The sequence below is a fragment of the Aotus nancymaae genome, unplaced genomic scaffold (genome assembly GCF_030222135.1).
Source record: "Aotus nancymaae isolate 86718 unplaced genomic scaffold, 86718_ANA_hifiasm-v0.15.2.pri h1tg000040l, whole genome shotgun sequence".
NCBI classification, from domain to species: Eukaryota; Metazoa; Chordata; class Mammalia; order Primates; family Aotidae; genus Aotus; species Aotus nancymaae.
In genome coordinates this window covers 106,009,128-106,025,332 of record NW_026988454.1, presented here as the reverse complement: position 1 = coordinate 106,025,332, position 16,205 = coordinate 106,009,128, and the positions used below count along the sequence as shown (strand labels likewise).

General features: G+C 36.7%; 1 protein-coding gene across 23 annotated transcripts in view; it reads right to left on the bottom strand.

Moving 5' to 3' along the window:
• The window catches only part of DST (dystonin), a 497,116-nt gene that overhangs the window by 75,427 nt on the left and 405,484 nt on the right, over positions 1-16,205 (bottom strand). For all 23 annotated transcript variants that reach the window (XM_064360963.1, XM_064360947.1, XM_064360946.1 and 20 more), the window contains 2 exons: positions 2,021-2,182; positions 376-546 (listed from right to left, as the gene is read on the bottom strand). In XM_064360963.1, coding sequence (XP_064217033.1) covers positions 376-546; positions 2,021-2,182 — 333 coding nt within the window. The remainder of the gene's footprint in view (positions 1-375; positions 547-2,020; positions 2,183-16,205) is intronic.

Genomic DNA, 16,205 nt, shown 5'->3' with positions numbered 1-16,205 from the left:
CTCAGCATTGCTCTATTACTTCCTGATTCCTCTCCACCATCCCTGCTTTATTTATCACTTAACAACTTACTACAATTCACTTATTTACTTTACTTATTGTCTTTCAGTCTTGCCATGCCCTTCCCACTTGATTTTGAACTCAGTGAGAAATTTTCATCGTTTTTGTTCAGGGATATAGACCCAGCATCTGGAACAAGGCCTGGCCCATGGAAGATGTTCAATAAATATTTGTTGAATGACTAACAAAATAATGTCTACAGCAGCAATAACCAGTTAACTAGGTTATTATATTAATTAAAACAGTCACAAGGTGCATTCTTTCTCTTATTAATAAGATTTAATATGGAACACAATACAAAAGCATCACTAACTTACCTTTTGTTCTTGTATCTGGGCCTTCACCACTTTGAACTCAGCCGATGGGGGCTTCTGATTGGCTACAAGCTCCTCAGTGTCCGCCATCCAGCTAAGCAGGGACTCCAGGGCATCCTGGAACCTCCCACAGTGCAACAAGGCCTCCTGCAGCTGGGCTGCTCGCTGAGCGACCTGCATGCAAAGCACCAATTGTTTCCACCTATTTACTTGTTTCACAAAATAATGAAATCTGCACACAGGCCACTACTTTACATGCTTATTTTCCCATGCGGTCACAAATTTTCTTTTCCTTTTCACTTAAAATTGACCCAAAGTATTGATAGTGGGCAGGATAGGAGTGAAAAGCAGACAAAACTTAAGCAAGACAGCATGAAAATAAGGTTACCATCACAAACAGTGAACACAGAACATTCAATCTTTGAGATTTTCGAATTGTCTAATACATTTATGATTAGGAATGCATGATTCAAATATTTTAGAGTTATTTTAAGAATAACACAGTAGTCATTTTATCAGTATCACTTTTTATTTCCTTCTGATAAATATCAGAGACAATTTTTAAAAGACTAAGAATAAAAGGAACTATTATAGCAGAGAGAATGAGAATTATATTTTGGTAGGCAAGAATAACAAAAGTATCCAATTAAGTTCTGCTAACTCCAAGCTCTGGAGTCTTTTTTCAACAAACCAGGTCCTTTGTCTTCTAGTAAATGGAGTCTCTGTGTCCTACATAGAGATATCTTATTGCTTGTCTCACAGATATTTTCCTTTTGGACTGAAAAAAGTAGTTGGCAAGATACTGTAAGTGCTATGGATTATATTTACACCTGACACTGCATTCCAATTGAGTTTAAGGTGCACTACAATATGTATCAGACTTTAAAGAATGAGTAATGTAGTTTCAAGACCTGGCACTTGCTTAAGATTTCAATGAAAAGAAAACAAAAAGAGTAACTACCACTGCCACCACCAGATATGCACTGCCATCCCATAATAACTTTCTGGTAATTTATGTCACGTGTGTAAGAGCTGCCTGCATTATCTCCCTAAGATATCAGAGCATTATTTCTAGTGTTTTCTCTCATGGGAATTTAGAAAAAGCCTGGATCTACATCTCAAAAGTAATTTGAAGTTGATGGTCTATAGTGAGGGTGGCAGGACTTAGTCCAGGACAGACAGAAAGACATAGCATCTTTTGTTTGCACAGTGTGAAATTAGTTGCCGATATTTGAAAATAGGAAGGCTTCACATAGGAGATTTCCAGGTTATTTTGAAAGTAAACAGAATATCTAGCAACAGTAGGCCTACATCCCCACATGTCAATGACCTGCTGAAACTAAATAGTGACCTGTACCCTTACAGATGCATGTGCCCATCACACCTGCACTGTTGGATCTGTGACCATGTCTTGATCAAAGCTGAGATAACAGCAGGCAGAGGCTGTCTTACCCAGTTTGCTTCCTCTCATTTAGATTCCCTACCTAGCTCCAGGAGGCATCTGAGTTTCAGCCATCCAGTTTACGGTAATATAAAAGAGTAAACATGTTTAGGAAAGTTTGGCTCCTATAAATATGATTCGTGGTCACAAAAAACGTTCATGAATAATAATCAGCAAAAATAGCAGTGAAGGGGATGAGAAAATTACCTTCTTATTGAGAGTCTTCCACCGTGCATTGACATCATCCAGGTCATGCTCTAAGCCCTGAGTGCTAGTGCTTTTAGCAGCACTCTGAATAAGACCTTGACCTAACCAATTTACATCTTGCTGTTTACCTTGCAAGGGTTCAATCTCTTCTTTCTGGAATACCTGCAGTTAAAAGAGCAATGATTATATGAGTTATATTACCTGTCAACCACCAAATATATAATAAGGATTTCTTTAGGCATTGGGCTGTGGAAATTATCAATTATTACAGAGGTAAAAATAGTTTTTATTGCTGTTTAGTCATAGGTCATAGCTACCTTCTGAAGAACAGAAACTAAATATAAATTCATAGCATATCAAAAACATTTGAGACTACTAAATAATGATATTCTGAGTACACTTAATCAAGTTAATTATAAAACAAAGAAGACAGTACATGTCTCCTTTCTTTATTGCTTCATTATCATAGGATGAGAACTTTTCTGTTGTCCCAATTTAACTCTAGCAAAAGATTTACAAAAAATGCTAAAGAGCAAAAACATAAAATAAGAACAAAATGAGCAAAGCAATCCTAATAGGCTCTCCTAAGAATGGCTGCTGCTAGCTGACAACTGAAGCTTGAGACTCACGTTGGAAATGGAAAATCATAGACAGGATGACGTAAGCCAAGTGGCCAAAACACGGCTTGGCAGGAAGGTCAAAATGAAAAGATTGGAAAATGAAAAATATATAGGCATGTGCTGCAATAATATGGATCCCTACACAAATAACTTCCTCAATGTCTGCGAAGCTGCCAGTGGACTCCCAAGAAATACAAAGACCTCACCCCATGAATCCGATCACACACATCACTAGCACAGCAACGCTGGTTACTCTGTGGTCAGTGTCACCCATACCTGCACTGTCAGGGGTTTCCTAGCAATCTCTCCCTCATTGCCTATCCCATCCCACTTATAGTCCCCCAGTTGCCTGTGACTGGCAAAGCATTTAATGTGTTAGATTAAAATACAAGTTTCATGAAAGCAGAAATTTCTGTTTTCCTTACAGTAGTTCTATGACCTGGGCCTACCATAGTGCCTAGCATGTAATATGTATCCAATATTTGTTTGCCAAATTAATATCAATAAAGAAATTTATATTTCTATCTTAGGTGGATGACATCAACCCCTTAACAGATAATACTGGGAGTAGATACATCAATATTATTATTATTTTTTGAGACAGGGCCTCGCTCTGTCGCCCATGCTGGAGGGCAGTGGTACAATCACGGCTCACTGCAACCTCTGTCTCCCAGACTCAAGCGATCCTCCCACCTCAGCTTCCCCAGTAGCTGGGACCACAGGTGCATGTCACCATGCCCAGTTAGATTTAAAACAATTTTTTTTTTTTTTTTGGTAGAAACAGGGTCCCATTATGTTGCTCAGGCTGGTCTCAAACTCCTGGACTCCTGCCTCGGCCTTGCAAAGTGCTGGGATTACAGGTATGAGCCACCATGTCTGGCTCAATTCTTTGATAGATAATATGTTTTTAATATAGGGCTTGGAGGATGCCATGAGGAAAATCAATTATTGGAACTAAGGAAGGAAAGTTTCACACAGATATTAAGGTAAAACATAGTTTGAGATTCTGAGTTATTATCTTGAAGGGCACTATATAAATATACCAAAGATTGGACAGCTAATCACAATACATGGAAACATAATAAAGGCACATATTAAAACAGCACTTAAGAAAAAATTACAGGCATCGTATGAAAAATAACTTTGAAAGATGTAGAGGCTGCAGGAGACAAATCCTCCAGACTCTGGTCTAAGGCCTAGCATACAGGATACTCCTGTGTTATTGTATAAATGAGTAAATTAGAGAACAGCAAACAAATGAATGATCGCTTTCTCTAAAATCTCCCCCTAGCTAAAAACTTAAAACTGCCTTTTCCACAGAAGGTACATATAGACAATTTCCATACTGGCTGTTTATATATAAAACAATAATAAATACTTTAAAAATCAATTACACATAATCAAATGAACTGTAAGATTCACCCAAATCATTGAGGAAAAACTTAGGAAGCCTCCACCGCTTTGCAAAAAGATATAATCTACCAAACATGTAAACAGAAACTTGCAACAAAGTGTTGAAGATAGAATTTGGCATTATAATTCCATTTCATTTCTATACCACTTTCTAAGTTATAACTTCTGGGACTAATAGCTTTGGATATGTTTTACTACAGGCAGGAGGTGAGGGGCATACAAAAACTGCCACATTTTAAATTCCAGGAACTTGTAAATAAAGATTCAAGGAAACATTTTCTTTTCACTCCTATATAGTTTTCAGGACAAAAAGGTAATAATAATGTTCTGTTAAATTGGCCTAACCTCTGAAATTGGTTTTAAATTAATATCAGGGGTATGTATCAGAGCAGATCTAGGTAAACCTGATAATTTTCTAAAGTGCCACCAAAAATACACTAAGGATTTAAAAAGATAACACTAAAGAGTATACACTCCGCTAAGATTTCATTGTTTTCTACAAATAAACTGAAATATCCTTTACAGAAAAAAATTAATTTGCTAATCTTTTAAATTATCGTGCCAGTTACTGCATGCCTAAAAAAAGGTCAAAACTAACAAGAACAATTATTTCATAGACAGAGAAGAGGAACAATTCTGGTATTGTCTAAATTCCTTACCTCTCAATATTAACAGCATACCTATGAAGAGAGACTTTCCCCCAATCTAATCCATAGCACATAGGCATGAAGAGAAGCTTAAAATAAAATAAAATTACCTCTGAGGCAAAGTTTACCAGAAGAGTTCAGTAAAAGTACCAAAATAGCTGAACTTCAATCTGAGTGGGAAGAAAAAAATTACAGGCTTGGCAAACAACCTCTACTTATTACAAGGCTGCACCCTTTACTTTCTTACCTCATTCACCACTCACAAAAAGTTGGGAGCTATAATGCCTGCAAAGTACAGCACAGTCACTCTACTCTCATATGCAGAGCTCCTGAGAGAAATTTTTCAGCATATTAAAAAAAGGTTCTTAATGTGGATAGAGTACTTTGCAGGCCACAACAATAAAATACTGTGTTTGCACCTTCATGACCAAGCCTGTTCAAGCTTAATAAATCCAATATAACAGCCCTTAAATGGCACTGTCTTTACCACAATCCGTGTAAAAGCCTAATATTAACATATATTCACGGTGGAGGCCTTCTAAATGAAGGGGAATGGTCACCATCTGCACAATCAATAACAGGCCCCTGAACAGCTGGGAATAACAAAGCAGTCCCTGGTTAATTTGTTACAATGGTCAATTTATCAATCTGTGGCATCTTGCAGGGTGCTAGTCAAACCCACAAAACAAAAGTGTTGATTTGATTATTATTAGAAACACTAGTGACCACTTTGAAACAGAACCACAAACTTTTAGCAGAACCACAAACTTTTGACACTGCAGAGTTTCACATTTCCATGAATTACCTGAACCAACTGAAAGCCATTGTAGACTGTGTCCAATATTCCTGCCTGGGCCCCTGTTTTTCTGGGTGCTGTTTTCTTTCTTGCTTCTATGAATTTCAGGGAGTACCTCTTACGGAGCATTTCCCTCTCCTGGGGAGAAAGAGGAGCCTCGACTTCCTCTTTAGATGCGATGTTGGATTCTCCTGAATCATATTGTGTCAAAAGTGTCACATTTTCTACTACCCTGGTGTTACCAAAATCTACATCACTCTCCCCTACATCTGTGTGAGAGAGATCTAAATCTTGAGGGGCATCATTTGCAAGTTCCCTACTTTGTGCTGTGATTTGGGATTCTCCTGGTTCGTATGTTTTCTCCTCTTCTCCAAGGTTAAAAATATGCTCATTTTCTCCATTTGTTGGCTTAAGTAATGGGTCACACTTCACAGGCCTCTCTTTCAAATTATTCTGCAGGCAACAATTTTCATCATGGATTTCCCTTTGACCATTTACATGCTTTGCTTCTTCTAGTGGAGAAACATCATGTAAAATCATTTTGAAGTTTTCATCAGGGTGGGCACTTCGACATGAAAGTAGTGGGATTTTCTGTTCGCTAATGGAATTAACAGAAAAAAATGGTCTATATGGCTCTGTTACATGAATATCTTCAGCAGAAGACAAACTTCTAATTCGTGACTGGTCTCCAGTTAAAATGCCCTGTTTTTCTTCCATCTCTGCTGGAGGACTACATAAACCAGAGTCATCCTCCTCCGAAGTGAGAGAATTAGTACCCCATCTGCACTTGCTGGCCTTGGTAACAGTATCTGACATATCAGTAGGTTCAACAAAAGAGCTTTCACTTTTGTTTGCATAATCCATAAAATTGGCTGGAACAAACATTCGCCATGACCGTCTATGCTCTTTCTTTTCTGCATGAGATTTGGCTTTAGGTAATCCTGTGGTTCGGATGATATCACTATTTAGTTTGAGTGCATCAAAGATCATCTTTTCATCTAGTTTGTTAGCTTCCCGACCTCTCAGCTCAAACACACTGGAAGAAGTAAGGGCACCATTAGAGCATAGAGAACTAACATCCAGTGTTCTGTGACTGTAGGGTAAAGTTCGATCTGTAAAATGCCTGGAAGACAGGCTACCTTTTGAACCAGAGTCTATCTGTTCATTTAGTCTAACAGTATCATAGATTGACCGCTGTGGGACGTAACAGTCTTCAATATTTAGGTCCTCCTCTTCTTCACCCTTCCCTACACACGGGGGATTCTGACGTAAACAGTCTGGTCTGCTGAGTGGCTTCCCCATATTGCAGATAGTTAAAACAAATATTGCAGCTCTTGACACAGGAAATAAGAAATAAGATAAAGCATCTTTCCAGAAATTATACTGCTGAACAAAGCTACGAAGTGTCTTCAGGATAAAGACACATGCTTAAATATGTCATAATATACATATGAGGTGTTTAAGGTCATCAGCAGTGCATCAGTATAAATGCAACTATCCTTTTACCTGGTTGATTTTAGGATGATTCTAAACAATAAAGTGCATCAATAACAGAGAACAAAAAGCTCCTTTGTCCACCTTTCCCACCTCCCAAAGTTCCCTTTCACACACTCCAAAACACAGAAAAACACAAACACATACTTAACAGTGGCTCAAACACTCAGAACATTCCATTGTCAGTCCATTTCCCTTTTTAGTCTGATATTTCCAGATTAAAATTTTCAAATGAGCAAGCATTTGAAAATGTTAAAACAGGCTGAATGTTAACTTCGGCAGAGCTCTGGTTAACTGTAATCCACTTAAAGATGGCTTGCAAAACTCCATCTTTCTAGTAAATAAACCATGCTCTAGAAAGTTAAAAGACAAACACAGGGACCTGGTATTGTTCACATCAAGGCACAGAACAAATCTTCAGAGAAAATAAGTTAAGTCTAACATTATGAGAAAGTTACATTTTTCTTTTACTCTTTTTTTTCTGGAGGAGTAGCTATAAATAAACTTGATTGAAAAGGCAGGTTTTCTTCTGTTTTAAGCTTCTTCAATGCTAGTCAGTACTCAAAGGAAGAAAAAAAAAACACTTTTAGACACCCAGGGCAATACAATCCAGCAACCGTTTAAAGTAAACAGTTAGAAAGTATGGTGTACTATTAAGCTTCTCTTTAAAAAAAAAAAAAAAAAAGCCATTTCCAAAGATTCTTATCTGGTCCTCCGTAGGAAGGCTTATTCCACCTGAGGCAAATGCAGCAACGAAGAGCTCCACAGCTTCCTCTAAGGCACAGGCAGCGTAATTCACATTCAGCAGAAAATCCAGGGACTACGCTAGCCTTTGAAACTGATCAACTTCTGTAGCCGCAATGTGGCCTTCATTTCAGCTGGGGCTGGAGAGAGACGGCGGTGGTGGAGGCAGCAGAAAGGGAACTCCGGCCGGGAACTCTGGCGCTGTCCGCGGCTCCTCAGGGCAGCACGGTGCCGGGCAGGCATCCTCTCCAACCAGGGCGCTTCCTGTAACGCCCTCTCTCTTCAGGCACCTTCTGCTGCGTCCCTGGGCCTGCCGGGCGCTCCGGAGCCGCAGCTCTCTCTACCACTACGGTGCTACGCCCTCCCGTGACTTAACTTTGCAGTCATCTTTTCTCTGACTCCTCGCTTCTTCCTGGGAGCCGGCGAGCGGTTTCAGTGGGAGGTACCTTGAAGCCGAGAGGTGGTGACATCAGCGCAAAGCAGGCCGAGTCCGGCGACTGGGGAGAGGGGCAGCTCGGGTTCAAAGACCGCGGAAACCCGGCCGACTATTTCAAAATGGGAAGGGATCCGTTGGGCTTGCGGAGGCAGAACCTGGCACAGGGAGATCCGCTAAGAAATTATTTTGTGAAGGTCCAGAGACTGCACTCATTTGAATAGTAAATAGGAAAGCGGGGGGCCTACATAGGTCCCTCTCCGTTCAGTTGAAACCACGCTTTTACACTGAAGAATCTGATGCTTCAGCAGTATCTGCGATGCAAAGTGCAGATCACTTTGAAGTAGAGAGTGTTTTGCAGTTCCCGTTTGAAGCCCAAGTTCAAATCTAACTGTTCTGCAGAGTAAAGTATTCCTACCAGCAAGAGGCTCTCAGCACTGCTGACATGAATATTAGTAGTTACTAATAACCATGCTGTACTCTTGAGGTTAACACAAGGCCCAAGGGCACTCACTGACCCGAGGTATTTAATAAACAAAATCACCTCCACAGATTTTTATCTATGGAACACCCTTTTAAAAATGCTGTTTGAAAATAAATTCAGCAAGCCAACTCCTTTTGTAGGAAAATTAACAGTTTTATTTAAATAAAATCTAAACATTCCCTATTTTACAAAATAAACATCAGAGTATCACACACAGTTACAAATGAAGGTAAGTGGTCTTTCTTCAATCTCACAAAATAATCATTTGAATATGAACAAAAATGTGCTCACTCCAAATAAAGAAGGCAGTTTTAGTAAAAACAACTTTATACTTTTTTGATAATTTTACAGAAAAGATGCAGGAGGAAACTTTTGTGCCTTTAATGAGAAAACATCTCAATATTAATTCTACAAACCTAAGAGTTAAATCTTTTTCAAAATAAATCTTTTCATAATGAAACTCTTTATTGGTAACTCATTCATTCAACAATTATTAGATTATTAGATGCAACTCAGTATGTGGCCATCATTAAGTTGACTATATATGACTATAAAGAAAAAGAGAGACTTCAAAATATCCATCAACATCACAATATCAATGCCCATTTTTCAAGTTCAAGACGTGAAATATTTCAACAAGCACCTGATTCTGTGGTGTTCAAGCACACAGGTTGTAATGAGGCATTGATAAGAGAAAGAAAAATGTTCTCATAGTTAACCATCCTTGAACAGTGGATTGGGCACTAGGCTGAGAAATAGTAGAGACCAAGAGTTTTACTCCCAGCTGCAGCTCTCTTGATATGTAAGCCTAGAAAACTACTTCCTCATGGCAATATGAATAATAAAGTTTCCTTGAAATCTGTATGAGTGCCTTTCTCTAAACACTCTAAGATCCTTACAGAACTTTTCATAATAAAGAATGGCTCTAATTCAGTCCACCTTAAGACTCTAACTCTGAATCATTAGCACAATATTATTCTAGGCTTATGAAAAGCTAAGAGGAGCAACACATAACCTCACATTTGAGGTGGGCAGTACATTTTTAAAACTGCACAGATAATTCATTCATAAATTAAATGATTCAAAAAAATAGTGCTCACTGTCTGCCAAACAACATGGTTCGTACTGGAAAAATGATGGTGTGAAGACACAAGCCACCACTGTCCTTCTACCACTTACACTAGAATGTGTAAGTGAATGAGAATGAGAAAATGGCTGTGTCACAGTTTGGAAGTAAACAGTGCTATGGGAAAATATTCCCCAGTTAATTATGTTCAAGTATATATCATTTATTTAATAACTGTTCCTTTTTTATTGAACTGATTTTTATTTATTTATATTCTGATTCAGGTTAAAATTTGTACTGTTAACATTAAATTAAAATGTGTGACAATAATTTACATATATCTTTCTTACTTGAAGTCACATTCCAAAGTCTTATCTGGATAACATGTAAGAGCTCATATATAGAGAGCAGAACCAGACTGGTTTATTTTTTTCCCCAAAAATTGGTTTAGACAGCTACTATAAATGTTACAGTCTCTAATGTTAATAAAATCAAGATATATTAAACCATGTTAAATATTAATCATGATATCCCATCCCTCACATTTTCTTTTTTTCTGAGACAGGGTCCTGCTCTGTTGCCCAGGCTGAAATGCAGTGGTGTAATCACAGCTCACTGCAGCCTTGACCCGAAAATAGCCAACACTATTATTTCATAATACAGAAATCATAATGCTGTTTTCAAAATGTAGCTTTACTTACTTTATGCAGCCTATTAGATATAATCCAGCTAAACTATCTACTAAAGCAGATGATTTCAGAAAAGTACAACTAATAACTGAATTATAAGCAAAACAGTAACATTTTCTCATTTTACATTCCTAAAGTTTAATTAAATCTTTTAAAAGTCCCCGAAAAATGTTCCCACTAAGTGCAACAATGAAAAGTTTTATCATTCACATTTATTATTTATATATTTACCCATAGAAAAGAGCAATTTTATCAGCTGAAACATAGAGTTTTTGGGGCTGAAGGATTGGAGGTTAAGTTCAATGTGCAGTAAGTGAAGAATGTGTAAGTAAACGCACTGTTATCCATGAATAACTCTTGGCCTGATAGCTCTTGAAATCAGGATTAGAAGTCAAACATGGATATGCGTTTTGGGCTACAAGTACAAAAACGGTCAGTAAGAGCAACAATTGTTCTTTCTAAAATAAATAAGCCATTAGCTAATGAAACCTGAAAGCATACTATGTTCTTAGTTTTCAAACTATTAAATTTCTTCACATAAATGGCTAAAGGTTTCCAAAGATATGTATCATATGAATATGCAATAACTATTTATTTCATGGGAATATAGATTATATTTAGAAGAAAGAATATTCTGACCCCACCACAAAGTAAACCAATTTAGAAACACTTAAGAGATTCACTGACTGATCTTGACGGGAGTTTATCATGATGTGAACCTTAATTAATATCTTTCATGAGCACTTGCTATTCTTCCTGTAAGTTACTACAATAGTAAGACTATGCCTTTCCCCTATCTTCAGTGAGGTTTTCTGGTGACAGTGAAAAAAAAATTATATGTAACAGAATATGATTCTATATATATATATATATATATATCTTATTAATTGCTATATATACATATATATATAATTTCACATTTATTCTGTTTATATATAAAATGTCAAACAGTTCATTTAAAGAAAAGCTACCCAGCAAGCAAAAGCAATGCACACATAGAACGGCCCTATTCAGTTTTCATCAGAGAAACAAAACCAAACAAAATCTGGAAATACTTTTCATATTAAAATACTGACAAAAGAAATAAACTAAGCTTGACATGAAGACAACTGGAGATATGTGAGAATAGGATCTGTTGAGCACAGACATTTTCTTGTTGTATCCAGTTCTTGAGCAGCACCAGAAGCTTTTCACTTAATTTAAAATCACAGCATTTCCTTATCACACACTGTTATTAATGAATGGAGACCTAGATATTTTTTAAAGCATTTATCAGTCAAATGTTCTTTTCAAGAAATCAATGTACAATTTCATAACAAGACAAGTTCTTCTCTGTCTCTTGCTCTCACACACACATTTAAGCAACTTTCCATATTAATAAAATACATTATGAAGTTCTCTTTTTATCAAAGGAGGGACTATAATAATGACAGTAAATACCACAGTTTGGTTCTTTTGTTGGATCACTCTAAAATGGTAATATAGGTTTATCAAGGTAAAAGCAAAACGAAATAACAACTACCAAAAAAATCCTTCATTATAAAATCTCTGGCTGGAACTCCCTTCAGGACAACCCACTTTAATTCCTCACTCTTCAATGAAGGAATAAAAGCAGCAAAACTGAAAAAGAACCAATGTTGCAAAGTCCTTCTCTGACAGCCCTTTCTGAGAAGTATGGTATATTTCTTGTGTTATATGAAAAAGAGGGCATCCACCTGTTATGCCTCGTTTGTGTGGATAAAAATCTGAGGGGTTAGTAAGACCACACAGCAGATCAGCTCCATCTCTTCACAGCTAGGTGTGGTCTCTGCCTCAGGAGGGCTTCTCTCTTGACCAGCATATGGAGAATTCTTTCTTCCCAAAATGTTAAATGCCACTTTGCTGTGGGTTTGTTAAACAATGTGACCTTCCTATAAAAGCCATGCATCTAGTTACAGTGTCTATAGTGAAAATATTTTCACCATTAAAAAAACCAGAGGGAGGTAACATGCAACCCCTTTGCTAATATAGCTTCATTAACAAAAATCCAATCTATGAAGGAATTTTCCCTTACAAAAACCTCTTCTGCAACAGCTTTATCTAATTTCCTCATTCTCAATAAAAAATGGAGAATAATTTGTCATTGACCTCTATATGACAACATGAACACTTTAAAAGCACTATTAAAGCATTTTTGGACAATTTGATTTTCAATATAGTGACATCATAGAGGTTGTTTTTAGATCATTTGATAAACACCATAATAAGAATTTCTGCTCAAACTGCCTGTCTTCCTTAGTAGCCACATGCTACTTGGCATTTTAGTTTACCTAATACTCATATAATGATGCCTGGGTTAAACAATGCCTTCACCTGGACCAGAGAAAATTTATTACAGTATAATTAGGCATATGTTCTGCTCTTTGTCTCTGGTTTCAGCATGGCTTAAAAATCCTCTGCTCAATGTAATTCTATGTCCATTTGAAAATAAAAAGAAATCTTCAGAGAGACTTGTACTGGAGATGTATTCATTTGTGGGAACAAAATGAATTACAACTGGGGCAGCAACAGAGTGTCCAGAAATAAACAGTAAGCAGGGTCTGAGGTAAGGCATTTTTTTCAGAATGGTCTAGATCAAGGGTGTCCAGTCTTTTGGCTTCCCTGGGCCACAATGGAAGAAGAGTTGTCTTAGGCCACCCATAAAATACACTAACAGCAATGGCAGCTGATGAGCTTTAAAAAAATTTCATAATGTTATTTAAGAAAGTTTATGAATTTGTGTTGGGCCACATTCAAAGCCATCCTGGGTCACAGGTGGCTCATGGCCATGGGTTGGACTAGCTTGGCCTAGAAAGAGGTGAGGAGGGTACAGATTTAGCTAGGACTCATTAAAGCATCAAGTTTCTTTGATCTTCATTGAAATTAAATCAATTCAATATGATGATAATAGTTACTTCATGATGATCAGAAGACCTGATTGGCTGTTAATCACATAATAGGAATCACCAGGATGCATTCCTTGTATACAGTCAGTTATATATGTCTTTGATAAATAATAATGCGGAAATGTTATTACTTAATGTGGTTTAGATTTGAAGATAATCTTGAGCTAGGAGTCTTCAGATAGGAGGTAGGGATAGAGGGAACACCAAAGGGGCTTCTTTCTTCCTGCCTAGAGACAAACAGAATCACTCTGCTATTCATTCCACCCATTTATAACAGTGTGCACAGAATTTAACTGCAATCACAGAGAGGTGGAAGTAGAAAATGGTACTCTAACTTACCAACAGAATAGAAAACACCTCACTCTTCAGACACGTTAGTTCAATGACTATTATTTGGAAGTAGAAAAACTTATGTACAACAGAACTTATATACAATCAAAATAGTTCTAAAACATCAAGCTAACTAACACAAAGATAACACCAATCTACTTTTAAAATCTCAGAATAGTTTTCACTGAGTGAGTTAGGACATTTGCTTTAGAATAGCATTTGCTTTAATTATTATGTTTGAGTTGGTATGAACATGAATGAATTTTGTCCTTGTCCTTACAAGGAAACCTCGAGTAACTATTAATAGCTATTTCTTAAACTATAGAAAGAAAAACAGAATCAGGGAAGTCTACCAAACCTGTTTAAAATCCTGTATTATGGGCCCAGTGAACATAAGGCACCTCCTGCTGAGTAATTGGGTAATAGCTATTATTCTCAGTTCTGCTCACAAGGCAGTTTATTTTGTATTAAGAAAAACTATTATAGGATTTTATCTGTGACATTAGGTTAAACTAAAGCTACCAGATAGATTAATGCCAAATTAGATTATATTTCAAAGTTAATAATGAAAACAGACTCAGTCCTTCACTTCTTTCCTATGTCACTTTTAGGAAATATAACTAGCTTTTCACTCAAAAAAACAATCATTCCATTTAAAAAGTTAAAAAAAAACTTACCAAAAATTATGTTAAAACTAAGATTTAGCAAAAGCCTAAGGCCCAACAAAAACTAAATTAAGTACTGAATTATAAACAAGTCAATTTGCTACTTTAACCAAGAAAGATATCATCACTAAAGCAATGAAATATCTGGCTCCATCTCAGTAGCAGCAGTAGTGGTGATCATTGGAATCATCACCATCAACATCATTATCATCATCACCCTTATCGTGTCACAGACCCTACATAACATCAGTTTCTAAGACTGTTTCACATGTTTATCTCATATGTCTCATAGCACCCAGTTTTATAGAACACGTTCCTTAAGCGGGCGTTCCTGGTATTTTGGATTAAAATGCAATGGCTGGCTATTCAGGCTAAATTAGGCTACAGCAAAGATGATTAGAAAATTCCCCAGAGAAAATACCAGATGTGAAACATGGGTGACAAAGTTTACACAAAGCATTGCGTCATTTTCATCAAAACAATCAGGTTCTGACACTACCTGTGTGACCTTGGACAAATCACTTAACCTCCTTAAGCCTTGGCTTCTTCATAATAAGATGGGGAATAATAATAGCATCTACCTCTCATGACTCTTAACAGGATTAAAGATAAATTAAAATAGTGATTGACACATAGTAAGCCTACAATAAATGTCAATTACAGTAATTACTATTTTTAAAGAATACACAGGCGCACACACACAGATAAGTGGAATTAGTGGTTGTGTGAGCTACCATAATCATATTCTTCTCCTTTTTTTACCTATGGCACTGGAATATACTAAATGCAGACTGTCTGCTTTAAAACTTTTTTTTTAAGTCACTGGGTTTCAAGACACTGAACATAGGCCATGATATTCTTTATTGCTGAATTTCAATAAAATCAATCAACTCTTTCCAAATAATCTGAAAGCAAACAAACACAGCATGCTAAATGGTTTATCTGAGGAGAAATTATCACTCTATATTTCTTCACAATCAAATAAGACAATGTCTGCAGCTATTAATGGTAATGTTACTTATTTGGGCTTTTCAGTTTGCAAAACACTTTCAGTACAATGGCGAAAAAGTTCCTTCTATATCTCGCTTTTTCTTCCTTTCAATTCTCCCCTTGAAGAGCCAGGTTTTTCACTGTACTTGGGAACACCAAGGGGGAGGCACCCACAAGTGGCAGCACCAATATTATTACTTTTTTCCACTGTTTTACATAGAAGCAGCAAAGATAAATGAAGGTCTTTTTTCCACACAAATGCACAGGAAACGGAGAAAAATCATTATATCTCACAAAGACACTTAATGTGGTTAAATTTCCTTAGTATAAACACTGCTTGATTACTGTCATTTAATCTTTAAGATGCTGACAGGGTTCTATAGAAAATTCCAAACTTTCCTTATAAAGGAAGAGTTGCTCCCAAGATCTCTCCCAGTCTTTGATGCAGCAATTGCCACAGAACCATGTTTTTCTAATACAGGATTCTCTCATATGAAATCTTTATTTTGCCAATCAGAAATACAAAAATTTGACAGAGCAATGAAGGAGGTCAAGTCAACAGAAGGACGTTTCCTTCACCTTCAAGAATCAGGAAATAAATATGGAATCACAGATTTGTAAGCCTTGACAGAACTGGGCTTCAAAGGCATTTAATAAACCGCAAATAACCATAACAGTAATAACAATAAAAAGAAAAAGGTATTTTTCAAGATTCAGTCACCTAAATAATGTTATTAAAGATAAGCAAATGAAAGAGTATATCAAATATAACAGCATAGAATTTGGAAGTCCGTTTGATTCATATTCATTTCTCAAGGAAAATAATTTATGGTTTTATAAATTGTTTTTATTTGGTCTTAGTTTATTCTTTATGCACTAATCGTACAATA